Source organism: Lepus europaeus, chromosome 2, assembly GCF_033115175.1.
Source record: "Lepus europaeus isolate LE1 chromosome 2, mLepTim1.pri, whole genome shotgun sequence".
NCBI lineage: Eukaryota > Metazoa > Chordata > Mammalia > Lagomorpha > Leporidae > Lepus > Lepus europaeus.
The window spans coordinates 174,902,957-174,921,831 of NC_084828.1; the positions used below are offsets into that span (position 1 = coordinate 174,902,957).

The 18,875-nt window shown below is 48.5% G+C and overlaps 1 protein-coding gene across 1 annotated transcript in view; it reads right to left on the minus strand.

The window, feature by feature from the left end:
- Nucleotides 1-18,875, minus strand: part of SCN11A (sodium voltage-gated channel alpha subunit 11) — a 116,606-nt gene that overhangs the window by 14,295 nt on the left and 83,436 nt on the right. The window contains exons 16-22 of the mRNA XM_062182747.1: nt 15,248-15,349; nt 14,557-14,671; nt 11,904-12,058; nt 8,892-9,065; nt 4,079-4,180; nt 3,316-3,585; nt 2,692-2,745 (exon numbers count right to left, since the gene is read on the minus strand). Coding sequence (XP_062038731.1) covers nt 2,692-2,745; nt 3,316-3,585; nt 4,079-4,180; nt 8,892-9,065; nt 11,904-12,058; nt 14,557-14,671; nt 15,248-15,349 — 972 coding nt within the window. The remainder of the gene's footprint in view (nt 1-2,691; nt 2,746-3,315; nt 3,586-4,078; nt 4,181-8,891; nt 9,066-11,903; nt 12,059-14,556; nt 14,672-15,247; nt 15,350-18,875) is intronic.

The following is an 18,875-nucleotide window of genomic DNA, read 5'->3' on the forward strand; positions in this document are numbered from 1 at the left end:
AAATAAGATTACACAGTAAGCTAACAGTCTCGCAAGTTAGGTTATTGCCATGAGATAAAAGAATGTCTACATATCTTTATGTTCATCATGTACTTCAATAACTTTGTGGAAGACAGAATTAAAATAAAAGCTTACTTCCCTATGAAAAATTTCCATATGAGGGTTCTTCAAAAAGTTCATAGATAATTTGTATTATGAGCAAACTTCAGGGTTTCAAAAAATATTTTGCACCAAAGTAAGCTTATCTTTTAATTCCATGTTCCAGGAACTCTGTTTTTATTTTAATTTTTAAGTGTATTGATTTCATTTTATTTGAAAGGCAAAGACACATAGAGAGAGCTAGGCACAGAGAGGTTTTCCATCTGCTGGTTCACTCCTCGAATGGCCTGCCACCACCAGGGCTGGACCAGGCTGCATCCAGGAGCCCATAACTCAGTGCAAGTCTTCAGCCTGGGTGGGCCCAAGTACCTGAGCTATCACCCGCTCCATCTCAGGGTGCATTTTTGCAGAGAGCTAGATTGGAAGGGGAGGAGGTAGGACTTAAGAGGTGCTCTGATAGGATGCATCAGTAGCCCAAGTGGCAAATGTCTACTCCTCCCAGATGTTTGAAATACCATACATTGGCTCAGAAGGAAGAGGCAATGACAAAGGCTCACCTCATTTGTCCCTAGAGAGTTTGGGGGGGGGGCAGAAAACGGAGATAGAGAAAACCAGAACCACAAGATGTACATCCTGATTCTCTATTTGGTCTAGAGAGGGCATCTGGGGTCCAGCAAACTGAGGGGGACATGGATGGCAAAGAACGTGCTCTTGTTTCAATTCTGTATTTCTTGGGGAAGCTGCTGCTGTGACAGTTTGGGGTACACTGGGCAAGCAGCCTTGCTTCAGGGGCTGGAGTAGTGTAGTCAGAGGCCTCTCGAAGCTCTCAGTTCAGCCTTGGACATGGAGTTAGAGCTATGGCCTTGCCATAGGGAACCTTCTAGCAAGCGATGGGAATAGACTTTGGGCCAAGGACCACGTAGGTGATGTGGCAGAAGGAGCTGAAGGAGACACGGCTCATGGTGTCACTGGTCACAACTTCAGTATCTGAGACCATCAGAAAGCTTTGTGATCATGCACACAAGGGCTTTTGTGCTAGAAACCAGGATCCATCAGCTAGCTTGGACCAGCGCCAGCACCAGCCCAGGTACCCCTCCCTCACCTCCACTCAACTATAGCTCACTGTGGGCGCATAGGTAACTCACACACCTACCACAAATCTATGAAAGTTTCTCCCCCCCTCCATCTCCACCTCAAGGCTGATGGGCGCCCAAGGCAAACTGGGTAAAGGTCATGTACTCAAAAAGAAGAAATCAGTGCACTGATGGGCCAGTGCTGTGGGTAGCGGGTAAAGCCTCCGCCTGCAGAGCCGGCATCCCATATGGGCACCGGTTTGAGTCCTGGCTGCTCCACTTCCGATCCAGCTCTCTGCTATGGCCTGAGAAAGCAGTAAAAGATGGCCCAAGTTCTTGGGCCCCAGCACCCATGTGGGAGACCTGGAAGAAGCTCCTGGCCCTTGGCTTCGGATCAGCTCAGCACCAACCGTTGCAGCCAATTGGAGAGTGAACCAGCGGATGGAAGACCTCTCTCTCTCTCTCTCTGCCTCTGCTTTTCAAATAAAATAAATAAATCTTAAAAAAAAAAAAAGAAATCGGTGCAATGATACTTTTAAAATAGTTCCCTTGCTACAAATTGTAATTACAGAATTATATTATACATATAATGTATTCTCTATAAATATGATAATACAAATTATGAGTGTTACAAAGTTAAGTTTACACCATTAGCTTTGCCTTTCCAGAAACTTGATATTGCTAGCAAGAGCTCAGACTTAAGCAAACTCAGGGTTGTTCTATGTGTCTTCCGCATAGTAACTCATTATGCCTGTCTGTAAATTTATAATGGGAAACTAGGATGATCATAAGACTAGCTCTCATTCCTCAGAGCCCTGCCCTTATCAGCTCTGTGGATGCTACGACTCACATGTGTTGAATACTGACAGCATGGTAGGCATCAACTCTGCAGACTCCCAGAGTGAGGTACACACATGGGCTGGGATGGGAAAAACCCAACAGATTTTCCTGTGATTCCACTTTTGACTCAACTACTTGCTTCCTCTATGTCTTTGGGCAATTTCCTTCCTTTCTACCCCTCAATGTCTCATCTGAGAAATAGAAAATAGAGCAAACTGCTGAATATCCTTCCAGTTTTGGGAATCCATAACTGTGTGGTGAGAATTCAACAGCTGGAAATCACCAGAAGCTCTTCTCACCGCAGGGAGCCTGCAGCCACAGCAGTGTCTCTTGTTTGAATTTAATCCAGTCTTGTGGTTTTCTCGAAGACAAATAATCTGTGAAATTTGGCTTCTGCCTGTCCACCTATTTGGAGAAGAGGTGAGAAACAAATAAAAGCGCCCTGGCTTCTGGCTCTACCTCCTACATCTCCCTTGGTCACCATGGAGACCAAGACTAGACTTTGGAGACACACAAATGCTTTAATCAGGTAGCGGCTTTTTTCATAGTTCTCGCCCGAGGAAAATGAGGCAGAGAACCCTGGCTGCTGAAATTGTGGTGCAGGAAGCTCTGGATTGTTCACACACTCATGATGTCCCCGAGTTAACCCCAGCACTCTGGGACACAGAGGAAGACTCACATCTTGGGAATCCACAGCAGCATACATAATCTCCATCCAGCCCTTATACGTCGCCTGCAACCAAAGCAGAGACACACGGATGTGACGGCTGACATGTCCACAACAGACACACGTCATGCAGAACGCCGGGCCCAGATACAAACGCAGAGCAGACGAGGCCCCCACATGCCTGGGAAGGGACGCTTCTACAAAATGGCAGTAGAAGGGAATGCGAGCATGAGTGTCTTGGACTTCTCTTTTTCATTTTCACAAGTTAAAAAGTTTAAAAACCAAAGAAATTTCTGACTTCAAAGTTGTTTGAGAAGCTGTGGCCCAACATCTGTTTGTACTGCCTGTCTGGGATGTGGCAACTGCTTGAAATGATGACCTGGAGGGCCAGCAAGGCACCACACAGGACAGTGTGATGTCTGAGTAATTATAGGACACTTCCTGGGCAGTGAGAGTCAGAAAGCAACAAAGCTGGAGCTGCTCAGGCCAATTCCAGAAGGCCTTGGCTCCCCCTTGAGGAACTAAGATTTGGTTCTGTTATCTCAATGGAGTCTTCACATTTTTATTAGTTAAAAGTGATTTGTAATTCTTAACAGTTTCCCTTTCCCAGTCAAAAACATACCCCCTCATACTTACCACCTGCAGCAGAGCGAGGTAAGCTTGCCCCACATTGTCAAAGTTGACTTCCGGGTTGACCCAAGAGAAATTGTCAGTTTGGCATTGGTTTCTATATGTAATGATGGTATGATTTGTAAACAAATTTGGGTCTGTTTTATTAATGCATTTTCCAAACTTTCCAGAAAAGAAGTTTACTCCCACGATACAAAATATGAGCCAGAAAATGAGGCAGACAAGCAAAACATTCAGAATGGCAGGTATGGCACCTATGAGAGCGTTCACCACCACCTTAAGGAAACAACAAAGGAAGAAAAATGGGCAGGACGCACCAGGTCATGATCTTCCCAGGGCGAGCCTGACAGGCAGGGCTGGGTGTCTCCTGCCCCCACCCCATGCCCGGCCCTGCCCTCAGCTCCCGCTGAAGATGGTGTCAAGTCTTAGGGGACACGTGCCCTGGGCTTCCGCTCCCTGTATCTCCTGCCCCCACCCCGTGCCCGGCCCTGCCCTCAGCTCCCGCTGAAGATGGTGTCAGAGTCTTAGGGGACACGTGCCCTGGGCTTCTGAAGGGAAGCCAGAGCCCATCTCAGCCGTCACAGAAGCTGTTAGACGGTAACTCTATCCTAGACATGCCTCTCCCTCTCCAACTCCATGCACTGGGCCGAGAAGGGGAAAGACCAGGAAGATCCTGGCTGGTGACTGAGGACGGCGCGCCCAGAAGGGCAGCCCGCCTCTCTGCTCTCTCCGCTGCCTGAGCTCCCACCCGTCCAGCTGGAGAACGTACCTTCATTCCTTCAAACTGCGACAGCGCCCGGAGTGGCCTCAGAGCTCGCAGAGTCCGGAAGGACTTCAAGGACTTGAGGTTGATGAGGCTGATCACAGACACCTGGTGGAAGAGAAGGGGCCGGTTGTGCACCTGCCTTGGTGCCCAGGGGGGCCGGTGAGGGGCTAAGAGCCCCTTTCCCAAGAGGCAGTGGCGTCGTGCCCACAGGAACAAGTCAGGCCCTGCTGGAAGGGTGAGGGTAGATGGAGAATGCACGTGTCTCCCTGTCTGGCAGTCACGAAGCAGAAATTGGGCACTTTCATCACTGTGTACTGAATGGGGGTCGGAGAAAAGTTGAGAGAATTTTAACATCAAGCAATCAAAGACACATGGATGATACGTAGTGTGGGATCCCCAATGGCACCCTGTGTCATTGTGGAGGCGGCAGGTAGACAGGTAGAATTAGCCATAAAGAACCTTACTAGGACAAATGACCAAGCTTGGCTTCAGTGTTGAATGACTGCTGAATTTCCTGACGTTCGTCATTGTCTAAATGAAACAATGCCCTTGTTAGGAAATACACTCTGAAGTGCGCCAGGGTAAAGTGGCCTCACTCTTGCAACTGAACCTCCAAACAAGAAAAGGCGACGCAGATGGGTGGCGTCTGCCTCCCTGGGAAGCTGGGGAAACAGGAGCTCCTTGCACTTCTGGAAATGGTGGCCAAAGGAAAAGCTACAAAGACAAAATACATTATTTGTTCACAATTGTCCCCCCTTACTCAAATAGCTCCTTTGGGGGGAATCAGCTGTGTTTTCCTCTCCCAGATGGGACAGGAATGCAGATTGGAAAGCTCTGCTAGGTACTCTAAGTCCAGACCTAACAGATGATGAACTTAAATTAGAGACCCCTCTCTGTAGATCCTCAGCCACTCTTATTAGTTATGGGGGTCCTCACAGGCTCTCCTGAACACTGCTCGTCTGGACAGGAAGTGAGTTCAGATACTCACGACTGAGCTGATGTCAAAGTTCACTGTTACCTAAAAATATTCCCTAGTAATCCTTCCAGCTTCATTGCAGTAGAAACATACTTCTCAATCAAGATAAATGAGTAAGACAAGATTAAAACATGTGTAATCAATCAACAATGTTTCTATTGATACTGGTTTTTGAACACAGACTTTTTGCTTGTAGTAGCTTTGCTTGTCTGGAGAGTTTAACAGCTTTCCCACAAGTACTCCTGCCCTGTTCCTGCCAGGACAAAGCATGGGGACTCTGCATTACCAAATCCCCAACCTCACCGGTGGGGAAAGGCATTCTGGGGAGGACATTATGTACCTTTTCATCTGAAACCTCACCCCAGGCTATGCACCACCAAATTTGGAGGCACTGTTGAGACACTCACTTTAAAATACCACTTGTTTCCCACCCTACAACATTCTTCAAATGGGAAATCTTGTGCTATTTTTTCCTTTTTTTTTTTAAGTCTATGGACACTATTCATGTTCTACTTCTTTTTTTTTTTTAAGATTTATTTATTTATTTGCAAGTCAGAGTTACACAGAGAGAGGCGAGGTGGAGAGGCAGAGAGAGAGAGAGAAATCCTCCATGCAATGGTTCACGCCCCAGTTGGCCACAACAGCCAGAATGAGCCGGAACCAGGAGCCAGGAGCCTCTTCCAGGTCTCCCACGTGGGTTCAGGGACCCAAGGACTTGGGCCATCCTCTACTGCTTTCCCAGGCCACAGCAGAGAGCTGGATTGGAAGTGGAGCAGCCGGATCTTGAACCGGTGCCAATATGGGATGCCGGCGCTTCAGGTTAGGGCATTAAACCTGCTGAGCCACAGCGCTGGCCCCTCCTTTTTCTTTTTATTCTAACTTGCATTTATCACTCTGTACTGCTTTTGAAATCCATCACATTGATGTATATATGTTATAGTTTGCTCCTTTAACGTTGGCAATATTAAAGAATATGAATAGTCATGTTTTACAGATCCACTCTCCTTTGCTGAATATCTAGGTTATTTCCATTTCATTGTTACTGTGAACAACAATAAACTAGACAAACGTGTGCTTTTCTTGGGTACACACATGATGTTTTCCTTGGAACTATATCAGAAAGTAGTATTTATGGATTGCAAGTTGAACTTACTTATAATTTTACAATAGTGTAAAACTTTCCCCAAAATAGTTATACTAATTAAATTGTTAGCAGTGATTAGAGATTGCTTTCCTATCTCCTTCTTAATATTAGATGGATCTAATTTAAAAATTTTTGCCAATCTGATGAACAAAAAGAGATTCTTCATTTTAATATGCATGTCTGTGCTAAGTAGTGTATATTTCTTTATGAAATTCTTAACAAATTGTGTTCCTTTTGGCAACTGCCTGTTCATGTCCTTCTCCCATTCTGACCTGAGCTGTCTTTTTCTGAAGGCTCCGTCAGGAGTTCTGATACAGTGTGGATAATACTGATCTTGATCGGTACATGGAAAATGCTGGTTCCCAGGCTCTAGCTTGTCTTTAATTTTAATTACAGTTCTGTTGAACAGAAAAAATAAAAGCTTTCATTTTGAAACTGTTAAATTTATATCTCTTATTTTTGTGGTTTATGTTTGTGTTTTTCCAGTCCAAATTTATGAAGATGATTTTATATAATCCTGATTGACATTCAACTTTATAAGATCAGTCTTACACATTCTCTCATTTAATCTCCACAGCAGTGTGTGCAGATAAGCAATGTCATGCAAGACCTCTCATCACAGGTGAGTGAACCCAAGCTCAGAGGATCAGCAATTTGCTTCAGGTAATAGAGCTGATAAATGGTGAAGCTAAGATTCACACCTCCATCTGTGAAGGATGCCAAGGCTGGTACTAGTAGTCGGTTATACCTGTTGTGTGTTTCCTCTGTGATTTATAAAGAAATATAATTATAAGATTATTTTCTTGATCTATTCATTTTGTTATCAGGATTCTACTTGCCTCATTTATGAGGATTATAAGATTTCTCTCATTTTCTATTCTTTGTAACAATTTTAATAAAATTGGAGTTAACTGCTTCTTTGAAGTTTAGCGAACTTACCTGTAGAACCACCAGGGCCCAGACCCTTTTTTTCGCAGTGTGGGTTTGGACCACTGTTTTGATGTCTGTATGGGTTATTGCTAGATTTAGGCTTCTTATTCTGTATTTAGTCAATTTGGGCCATTTATAGTCCATGGCTTCTTTTTTACCCATGAGAAAATTAACCCCAAGAGAAGGGAAATGCTATGCTCAGGGGTACTCAGACGGCAGGTGGGCTGGCTTTTGGGTTCAGTCTCCTGTTCAGATGGCTGGCATCCAGTATGCACAGGTCCCTTCAATGAGGAGAGCAGCCATCTTCTCACCTGGTTGCTAGGTAAGATAACTGCTGCGGAATTATTTGCATTGTGGAAATTGGTAAGGATGACACCCATGGATGTTTTCTTCCCTTCCTTGAGTCCTATTGGAGCTGCTTCACTGCCCGTGCCTTTCTAAAAATTCCTGAATCAATGCCTCTCTGTGTCCAACAACAACATGATTTCCCAGTGAGGGCTGCTGACAACAAGGCTTGTGCTCATGCCATTTGTCTTACCCACTACCTTATGTGGCAGGGACAAAGTGTCCCTCATTGTCTCACAGCAGAAACAACGTGGGTGTTACAATCGAGAGCGTTGGAGTGAGACTTACTGGGTTTGACTCTCACCTCCACTACCTCTAGCTGGGTAGTTCTAATGGGTTTCCTCACCTATGACTCACTCTTTGGGGTATTGTTATTATTTTTATTGTTTTGTGGTACTATGTGGGGTACTATTATCCCTCCTCTGAATACAGAATCCCCACACCATTTCCTGGACATCCCAATCCTGTCAACTCTCTTCAAGTACCTCTGAATATAGGAAGAATAAAGTACCCACCCCAAAGAGTGACCATGATAGCTAAAGGAGAGTCCACATACAGATATATTATAGAGCACTTCTTTGTAGAAAAATCAGTTGACAAATGGGGTTCACAATTACTGTTATCAGCTTTATCACCACTCAGACAGAGGTGGGAATCCTAGTGTCACCACTCGCATTCCATGACCTGAAACATGCTGCTGGTCCTGAGTTTCAGGTTTCCTCATCTGTCACATGGTAGGTGTTATATAATGCTGCTTACGTTGGAACACTGTTGTGCAGATCAAACGAGAGAATATATGTAAGAGATCCTTTTGTACTGCTTAACAATCAAGATTGAAACCAGCCTCGCCTGTTGGTGCTGCCCTGTTTTGAGAAGTCTTGAGAAGATAGGAAAAGCTTTAAGTAGACCAGGACGTGGAAGACACTGGCGTTATTTTAGGTCTTCTTTCCATGTAAGCAGTGCTTGTGGAGAGAAGTGGATGGATGCCTCCAAGAAAAAGACTGGAGTGGTGAGCACACGAAGTGCAGTGTTTGTGTGTGGGGGCAGGGGACGGGGAAAGGCTGGCTCCTGATGGACAAGTGACAGCCACTTGCAAGTCCTGTGAGGAGGCAATGACAACACGGAAATATTTGGAGAGGTATCTATTTGAGGCATACAGGAAAAGCAACATCCATGCGAGAATACCCAAAAAGTTTGCGAGAAAATGGAATTTAAAAATGTTTATTTTGAAATATGTGCATAGTTGTTTCAAAACATGCATTTCCGGGGACTGTTTGAAGGCCCCTTATGCATAGATTTCAGATTTCTTTTGCACCAGAATAAACTTCCATGAGCTTCTGGAAGTACTGACAATGATCCTTCTCCCTGGCCCCCTCCACCCCAGCTTCAGCCTGCAGCAGACATGGAGATGGTGAACTTACAATCACAATGACGAAATCCAGCCAGCACCAGGCGCTGGTGAAATACTTCCTGAATCCAAAGGCCACCCATTTCAGACCCATCTCCAGGATAAAAATAAATGTGAAAATATTGTCGGTACAATTGAGCAGTCTTTGAATGTTGGGCTGCTGCTTAAGGTAAACATCTTCAAATACCTGAAATGATAAAACCATAGGCCAGGCTGAATATTCATAGAGAGATCCTGCCTGCCTTAAAAATTGTCTTGTGTACGCGATGAAAACTAGCCTCTCTCTGGTGATAGTTTTGCTAGAAAGGTATCAGGACTGAACTTTTCTAGCAGAATCAGTCCCTTGAGCCAGTGAGAGTAGAGAAGGAAAACCCCATGCTCAGGCTGCTGTGGTCTCCAGGTCCCCCAGCCCTCCTCCCTGGCCCTCCATACACACAAACGTCTCCCCTGCGGATCCGCACACCATTTCCCAGGCATCCCAAGCCTTTCAACTCTTGTCAAGTGAGCCTTGGCAATGTTTCCAGAACCACTCCGTGGCACAGGCCACCCCTGGCTGCTTCAGGGGCTCTACTCAGTGTCTCTCCGTGCCTACAACACTAAGATCAAATGCCTCAGGCCCAAGCTCTCACCACAGACAGCCGTGGCCATTCACCACAGTGCTGCCCATGGTGTTTGGTGTGCGTGCCATGCCGTACGGTGTTCGGGAAACTCTGGACTAGAGCTCCTCACATAAATTACTTTGAGCATTAAACATTTATTCATTGGACTCATAAAAATGAGACTCCCTGGTCTTCTGAGGCTCTTTTTGATGCTACATCCAAATATTTCACTCACCCACAGCATTGTGTGTACGATTCTCCAGGCTCTGTACAACTCGGGTATAATCTGTCTGGCCTTTACAGAGTGACTGGGCATGCAACAAAGGACAGAGGAGGGGCCCGCTGCTAGCTCTGACGAAGACATTTGGGCAAACACTGAAGACAGGCGGGAAACCAGTCCTGCTGTGGGGACCAAGGAAACCAGAATGTCTGAGTACCACCAGCTTGCTTTCAACTACCAGCGGGGTTTGACGGGACAAAGGACGCCACCTCCTCCGTCCCACTGGTTCCTCCTCAGCCAACATCTGAGCTTTGCCAACCTTTTCTGGAGGAGACTCCTGTTCCAGCGAGATGGCTGGGTGCCTGTGCCACGTGCCCCGTTTTCTCTGAGCATGTCACTGTGACCTGGCCTGCAGCTGCTCCATCTACCCTCCCTAGTGGGCTCCAAGCTCTTGGAGACCAGGGGCTTGTCTGTTTTGCTCTTGAGGACAGACAAACTGAGTGGAGTTGGGGACTCATTTTTGAAGCTAGGAACAAGCGAGCCAGCCAGCATGGGTTTGCTCAGTGGGATGGGAAGGCCGCTCACGGACTGTGCACTTGAGCGACTCCTGTGTGCTGAGCCAGGCCCCCGTGACTACACAGCAGAGCTTCTCAAACTCCAATGAGCCCTTAATCACCCAAGGGACTTTTTATAATGAGATTCTGACCCAGCAGGTTTGGGGCGGGCCCAAGACTCTGCGTTCCTGACATGTCTTCAAGTAATGCTGATGCTGTTGGCCCATAGACCACATGTGTTGGCAATGGGTTCGATGTTTCCTGTTACAAACACACACAGTGAAGTGGTCTGGACCACTGCCCGGGCACCCTCTGCATGTGTGTTCAGTCCTGCCCTGCTTAGCCTGCACTTGCCTTTCTGAAAGCAGATGAGAGCGAGGACTGTGTGCCCCACGCCATGTCTGATTATAAACTCTCTCTCCATGGCACCACAGGGCACGTGTCCTTGGCCTTTTGACAGGACCACTGCTTCCTCTCTGACCAGCACTGATACCTTTGTGGGATGAAAACAACAACAGCAACAGCACGACCAGCCTCCCCTGGGTAAGAGTAGGTGGCTTGTAAAAATGTGAACAACCAGGAGAGTACCAGTAACCACAGAGCAAGAATCGGCAATCAAAACCAACCAAGGGAGTCCATCCCCTGGGACGGGCCAGGGGAAATTGGCTCTTTTGTCTGAGTAGTCTACGCGGTGGGCAGTAGATACAGGGGATGCATGTTGGTCCCCGTCACCACTGGGCCATCTCCTGCCACCTGGAGTCACATAGGGGTGAAGCACTAACACAGAGGAGTAAGATGGAGAACAAGACCTCTCCTTGTTCTTCCCACTTGGGAGGCTTACCATGAAATGATCTGTCTCTGCAAGTGCGGGGGAACCCACGGCTCACAGAACAGGTGATAAGAGAGTTTAGTTCACAAGCAGGAAGAGGAGGGAGAGAGGGTGCAGAGGGGAGGAAGAGGGAGAGGGGGAGAAAAGCAGGGCAGCGATAAGAGAGAAGATACCGCCCCTAGGGTTGGGCAGGGAGACTGGAAGGGCCAACGCACAGAGAGCCGAAGTTCACGGCTCCACGGCTGTGAGGTGAATGGGTTCAGAGTTATTCTCAAGTCTCACTGGGACTCGCACCACACCCTGATGCAGAAAGATCACGCACAGAACACGACAGCGCCTTGTTCTGCCATTCAAGGATCACGGGTGATGAGAAATCTCAAGGCAACTTATTCCATCCTGTTCTGACCCTGTATTTTACCTTTGGGGAAGCAGCACATGGCCTTCAAGAAAAGAGAGGGTAGGAGCTCTGCTGTCTAGAGGAGGAAACATGTAGAATACAGTGCAAATGTCTAGAAATCTCCCAGAAACGAGAGGTAGATGGAGAGGCCTGGACCCAAGAGTCAGATTCCAGAAGTCAACTTACGGTCCTGGCTTGAGTTACTTTTCCCCAAAGGTAAACCATCCTTGGCTTGGGGATTTCCTAGTCGGAGTGGGATCCTAGAAGTTGTGCAAAACTCTGCTTCCTGAGCCAACCCGTGGTGCAGATCCTACTTCCACCTGGTAGGCCACACTCATAGCCGCAGGAGACCAGGCCAACATGCAGCACCCCCCCCCCCCAGGCTTCCCTGATGCTCAAGGCCCCCACCAGGCCACCGTCATTTACCAGTGTCCCACTGCTCAGCAGAATCACAAAGATAATGAAGCTCTCAAACCAGCTGTGTTTTACTATCTGGTAGCAGGTTTTCCGCAGGTTCCACCAAGTGGCCCAGGGGGACTTTCTCTTGTCCACGCTGCAGCACGGGCAACAGGAACTCAGGCCTGAGGGGATCAGAAGCAGCACGATCATTAGCATCCTGCAGTACATCGCATTAACAGCCCAGTGCTTCGTCCCTTCCTATAGTCATACCCTTACCCATGTAGTCTGCAGTCTCCCCTATTTTTTTAAAAAAGATTTCTTTCTTTGAAAGGCAAAGCTTGCAGAGAGAGAGGGAGAGACAGAGAAAGAGAAAGAGAGAGGTCTTCCATCCACTGGTTCACTCCCCAAATGGCTGCAGTGGCTAGGGCTGGGCCAGGCCGAAGTCAGGAGCCAGGTGCTTCTTCCAGGTCTCCCACATGGGTTCAGGGCCCAGGAACTTGGGCCGCCTTCCACTGCTTTCCCAGGGGCATTAGCAGGGAGCTGGATCAGAAGTGCATCTCAAACCAGCATCCATATGGGATGCCGGCTCCACAGGCTGTGGTGTGGGTTAAGCCGCTGTACCACAGAGGCAGCCCCAGTCTCCCCCATTAAAGAAGTGGAGTCTGGCTGCTCCAGGCGAGTTGCTTTTGCCAGTCGAGTGCAGCGGAAGTCACAGTGTGCCAGTTCCGAGCCCCGGCCGTGAAGACGCTTTCGTGTTTCCACTTGCTGCCTGGTGCCAACTAAGAAAGGCCTGGTCAGGCCAGCCCAGCGGTTCTGAGAGGAGAGTGACAGACGTGTGAGGCAGGGCCTCGTTTCCCAGCTGGCTGCCACGCACCAGCACTTGCAGGAAGGAAGCCGGCTGAGTTCCGCAGAGACAGGCAGTGTCAGCTCAGTGACATCGGCACACGGGCACCATCACGTACCACTGCCGGCTCATGGCTCTCGTGCGGCAGTCTTTTTGGGAACAGTATACAGACGGTGTCCACTGGGCTGCAGGAAACGAGAAAGGGACGGCCACAGGCTTTGTGAGCCTCTCAAGCCACACAGGGAAGAATCTGCCACGTTATAGAAACATTCACAGGTAACGGCAAATGCATGTTCCAGTTACACGTGTGTGTTCTCAACACACGCGTGCCTTCACCGTGGGTCACATCACCTCGTCTCCTGCTGCCCGTCTGCAGACCCTGCTGGTCCTCGCTCACTCCGCTCATGTTCTCTTCAACTTCTCCACAACCGAGGGCTCCTCACTCTGCCCACGTTCTCTCTCCATCTCTCAGGACATCAGTAGGTCCATGTTCCTAAGGGGCCGGCGCTGTGGCGTAGCGGGTGAGGCCACCACCTGCAGTGCTGGCATCCCATGTGGGTGCCAGTTCAGGTCCCAGCTGCTCCACTTCTGATCCAGCTCTCTGCTATGGCCTGGGAGGGCAGTAGAAGATGGTCCAAGTCCTTGGGCCCCCGCACCCGTGTGAATGACCCGGAGGAAGCTCCTGGCTCCGGGCTCCTGGCTTCGAATTGGCACAGCTCCAGCCATTGCAGCCAATTGGGAAGTGGACTAGTGGATGGGAGATAGCTCTCTCTCTCTTTCTCTAACCTCTTCTCTCTCTGTGTAACTCTGACTTTCAAATAAATAAATAAATCTTTTTAAAAAAAATACTACTAACAGACTATTTCTTTATCCTGCACCTCTCTCCTTGTAGAAGCCACCTTTCTCCCCCACCTCCACGGTGGCCTCCTGTGCACGCCTGGGGGATGTGTCCAAACGTCAGTTAGGAGAGCTGTGGCCCAGTGGGAACCCTCAGCCTGGCATCTGTCCTGCACTGGGGCTGGAAACAGGAAAGCCCACTCTTGGTGTTCCTTCTGGGCCCAGTTCAAGCCCACACTTAAAGGGGCCTTTTTAATTTTTAGATTAATCTATTCGTTCATTCGTTAAACGCTGTATTTACTTGTTTACCAACACTTGCTGGCTTGCCTCCCTACCCTGGAGACACAATGCTGGCCTCTGAAGCACCTCCTCGGGGAGACAGACACAAATAAATCGTCCGTGTCCGTGTTGGATTCAAGGACCAACGAAGGCACTCTGAAAGGGGGCACCTCCTGGGCTCAGGGCCTCAGGGGCTCAGGAAAGGCTGCATGGGGGTTACTCAACGCAGCTCCACCAACGCAATGCCCACAGCAACACTTTGCAGTAATTTTGTAAACGAGGCAGGCGCAGAGAGGTTAGCTCCCCTGAACGAGGCACCCAGTCGCTAAGTGGAGAGGCCGCACTGGAACCTGACCACCCTTCTGCTGAACTGAAGAGCCTAACCAAAATGGCCACGTTTCTGTCTTGGTCGGTCAATGACTTCAGATGCCTCCTGATGATGATGGGGGACTTCACAAGTGCCAGACACCCTGGCCCAGTGGGCTCTCTATGAAGGTTCTCTAAAGAGTCTCTAACCTGCCTGTTGGGTGGTGTGAGTGGAGCCCACCAAAAAGGAGATCCTGAAATCCCCTCCACCTGGACCCCACATTTCCAGACGCCCTCTCTTTGCTGTGGTCCTCATAGAAACAGAAGAAGGCATCTGCCCAAACCACAGAGCTTCAAAGAACACAAATCTCAGGCGAAGACCCTGTGTGCTGCGAGCAGGAACCCGGCACTCACCTTTGGGCAAGCACCTGTCTGGCTGCTTTTTGGGCGCCGCTTCTGCGAACCACCGGAAGGCCTCCTGGAGATCGATGGTGCTACATTCCGAGAGGACACTGTTGGTATCAGACTTCTGCACATCAGAGCAAAGGGAAGGGGGCACTTACTCGTAGAGCAACCAGTTCATTGTCTGAGCTGCTTGGGATGAAGTCACCCAGCCCAAGTCTTCCAGGTCTAAGGGAAACAGCCCTCCCAGAGTGCACTTCCCTGCGCTCTCTGACCAGCCTGACTCCAGGAGACAACAGACTGACCACGGTCCACGGCAGACGACCGGCCAAGAGTGTGAAGACACAGCACCTCACTCTTCCCTTCCCACGAAGCGAAGCCCTGATAGCCCCCTAGCCCCAGTGCGGGAAACCAGGTGCGAAGACGGCTTCGCTGAGACATTGTCAGCCACCTGGACTGCGTGAATATAGGCGCAGGCCGGTGGTGCCCACTGATTTTTCCTCCAGAGATATTCTGGTAATATCTAGAGACATTTCTACTGCTACTGGCATCTAGTGGGAAGAGCCAAGCATGCGGCTCAGAACCCTAAAAGTCACAGAAAAGCCCCCCACAACAGAGAACTGCCCAGCCCCTGGCAGCTTTCGCCCAGGCTGTCTTGTGGATGGGCGACATGTTCCCTCCAGCGACATCCAGGGAAAGTCACCTTTTGGGGGTTCTGTGAAGTCGGACAAATATCCTCAGAGAACACATCAACTTCCACGCTTTGGACTCCGGGGCTGGAGGGCTTCTCGGTCTCCTGATGGGCCTGACACGAAAAGCCGAGGGGAGAATCAGCGTGCCTTTCGACATCGCACTCGTGACGAGTAAGTCTGAATTCGACTTGCTTTTCTATTCATCATGAAAACAGTCTGAGGAACTGTTCTTTTTGTTTTAAAAAAACTGCCCCTGGAGGCACTCAACATGAAACATACCAGAAAAGCTAGTAGAGGAACTCTAAGAGGGCTGAAAACTCACTGTAGAGTTACAGAAGCAACACAGTTTGCTTCTGCTGAGACACCACCAAACAATTCAGAAGTGAAACTTATAAGGGGATCTAGTGCATTTTCAAATGTGCACTTTCAATTTAATGGTTAAATAATAAAAATTTAATAATAAACAGTACGGGTGAACCAACGGCAAAAGGAAGACCTTTCTCTCTGTCTCTCTCTCTCACTGTCCACTCTGCCTGTCCAAAATAAATAAATAAATAAACAGTACTGGTAGACAATACCATAATATAGTAATGGGGTATTCTGATGTAAAAATAAATAAGTAGAAATGATGGAAGCAAATTTTACAAAGTAATTTTTTATCCTTTGGTAAACATAGGCTTTCTTTAGCAAACTAGAAAATGAAAAAAATACAAGAAAATATATCATTACATAAAAATTAAAAGTAAATTTGGTCTGAGGATCTGCAGGGATATCTACAAAGGATGTACAAAGTCACCTTTGTGAGAGTTTCAGACATCTGTGTAGGAGTGGAAGGAGTCCTCCTGGGGCCAGGTAAGACCTGTGAGATCGTGTGGTCTGGCCCTGTCAAGGCACCTGCAGGCAGCACTCGAGGTCATAAATAAACCCACAGCAGACTGACGTTTAAACTAATAGGGCTGTGTGGCCCATGGATGATGTTATGAATATCTTAACAGTCCTTGGCACAAAAAGGTTTACTCACCCCTCACAGTGCCTGTGAATATGAACATTGTAAGATCATAATTTTTTGGGAAGATTTTATTTACCTGAGAGGTAGTTACAGGCAGTGAGAGGGAGAGACAGAGAGAGAGGTCTTCCACCCACTGGTTCACTCCCCAGATGACTGCATGGGCTGGAACTGGGCTGACCCGAAGCTAGAAACAGGGACATGAGCGCTTGGGCCATCTTCTACTGCTTTCCCACGCCATAGCAGAGAGCTGGATGGGAAGAGGAGCAGCCTGGACACAAACCAGCACCCATATAGGATGACTGCTCCAGTGGAGGCTTAGCCTACTACGCCACAGCACCAGCCCCCATAAGGTCATAATTTAAGGACATCTGTCCACTTTGAACACTATGTATATTTATGATACACACATAAACACGCACACTCAGAGAGGTACACGTGTACATGGATCAGACACAGAACAGAGATAAACCATGAGAATCTGAAGCAGATAGTAGTGACCATGCCTAAAGTGCCCTATCTGAGGAAGGGTGTAGAGGTGCATCCAAGGCTCAGAGCTGTTGGCTAGGGCGGAGTTCTCTCATCCAACAGAGGAAGCCAAGGGCCAGTGTCCTGGCGCAGCAGGTAAAGCCGCCACTCACAACACCAGCATCCCATAGGGGTGCCCGTTAGAGTCCTGGCTGCTCCACTTCCTATCCAGCTCCCTACTAATGCCACTGGGAAAGCAGCAGAAGATGGCCCAGGTCCTTGGGTCCCTGCAACCACATGGGAGACTCAGAAGCTCCTGGCTCCTGGCTTGGATTGGTCCAGCTCTGGCCATTGTGGCCATTTGGGGAATGAACCAGCAGATGGAAGATATCTCTCTCTCTCTCTCTCTCTCTCTCTCTCTCTCTGCCTCTGTCTCTTTGTAACTGTGCCTTTCATATAAATAAATAAATCTTAAAAAAAAAAAAGCCAAAAACACTGTGGTAAGCACCTGTAATTACAATTATGCAGAGCTACACACCTGAGGAAGCAGAAGGAAATACACCTTCAGAAATGGAATCTGGGGGCCAGTCCCATGGCTCACTTGGCTAATCCTCCGCCTGTGGTGCAGGCACCCCAGGTTCTAGTCCCGGTTGGGGCGCCAGGTACTAGTCTCAATTGCTCCTCTTCCAGCCCAGCTCTCTGCTGTGGTCCAGGAGGGCAGCGGAGGATGGCCCAAGTGCTTGGGTCCCTGCACCCACATGGGAGACCAGGAGGAAGCACCCAGCTCCTGGCTTCAGATCAGCGCAGCGCTGGACGTAGCGGCCATTAGGGGAGTGAACCAATGGAAGGAAGACCTTTCTCTCTGTCTCTCTCTCTCACTGTCTATAACTCTACCTGTCAAATAATAAAAAAAAAATGGAATCTGGGCAGATCTGCCCACTTGTTCAGTGACAGGACCTGCAGTATGCACAGTGCCACCATTAGACAATGCTCAGTGACAGGAGCCGTGGTGTGCACAGTGCCATAGTTAGACAATGTTCAGTGACAGGAGCTGCGGTGTGCATGGTGCCACAGTTAGACAATGTTCAGTGACAGGACCTGTGGTATGCATGGTGCCACAGTTAGACAATGTTCAGTGACAGGAGCTGCGGTGTGCACGGTGCCACAGTTAGACAATGTTCAGTGACAGGAGCTGCGGTGTGCACAGTGCCACCGTTAGACAAGAACCCCACATTGGCAACATGTGAGGTGGTTCCAAAAGGGGTGCCCATAAAGTGTGCACTAAAGACAAGCACAGAACCCGGACTACAAACAGAATGTCAGGACCTCCCACTCAAGAGGTGATATTCTGGCCGGCGCCGCGGCTCACTAGGCTAATCCTCTGCCTTGCGGCGCCGGCACACCGGGTTCTAGTCCCGGTCGGGGCACCGATCCTGTCCCGGTTGCCCCTCTTCCAGGCCAGCTCTCTGCGTGGCCAGGGAGTGCAGTGGAGGATGGCCCAAGTCCTTGGGCCCTGCACCCCATGGGAGACCAGGAGAAGCACCTGGCTCCTGCCATCGGATCAGCGCGATGCGCAGGTCGCAGCGCGCCTACCGCGGCGGCCATTGGAGGGTGAACCAACGGCAAAAGGAAGACCTTTCTCTCTGTCTCTCTCTCTCACTATCCACTCTGCCTGTCAAAAAAAAAAAAAAAAGAGGTGATATTCTGAAATACACATAACACACATATTCTGAGAAAAACAAAATTGAAATCAGTACCCCCAGAAACGAACAATTGGGCAGTGAATTTGCTGTGGGAAGTTAAGAAAGGAATATAAAAATTTGAAAATGTCTTTAAATGACTAAGTACAGAACTTAATTTTTTAAAGAGGTCATTCACTTCCCTGATGGAAGCATAAGTGGTGAAGATTATAAAACACCACTGACATCTCTGGAGACTGTCCTGAGCACACAGGGAAAGTGACACATTTGTTCAAGAGTCACCACAACTCAGAACATCAGAGCCTGCAGCACTTGAGCCCCAGAGAAGTTTAAAGGAAGCTCCAATCGAGGTGGATGTGGTCAAGAATATGGGGCTCCTTTTACCATCAGTTATCTCTCTTTCTTATATTTTGATACTTATGTGCATTTAAAAAATTTTTTTTCTATTGATTTATTTGACAGGTA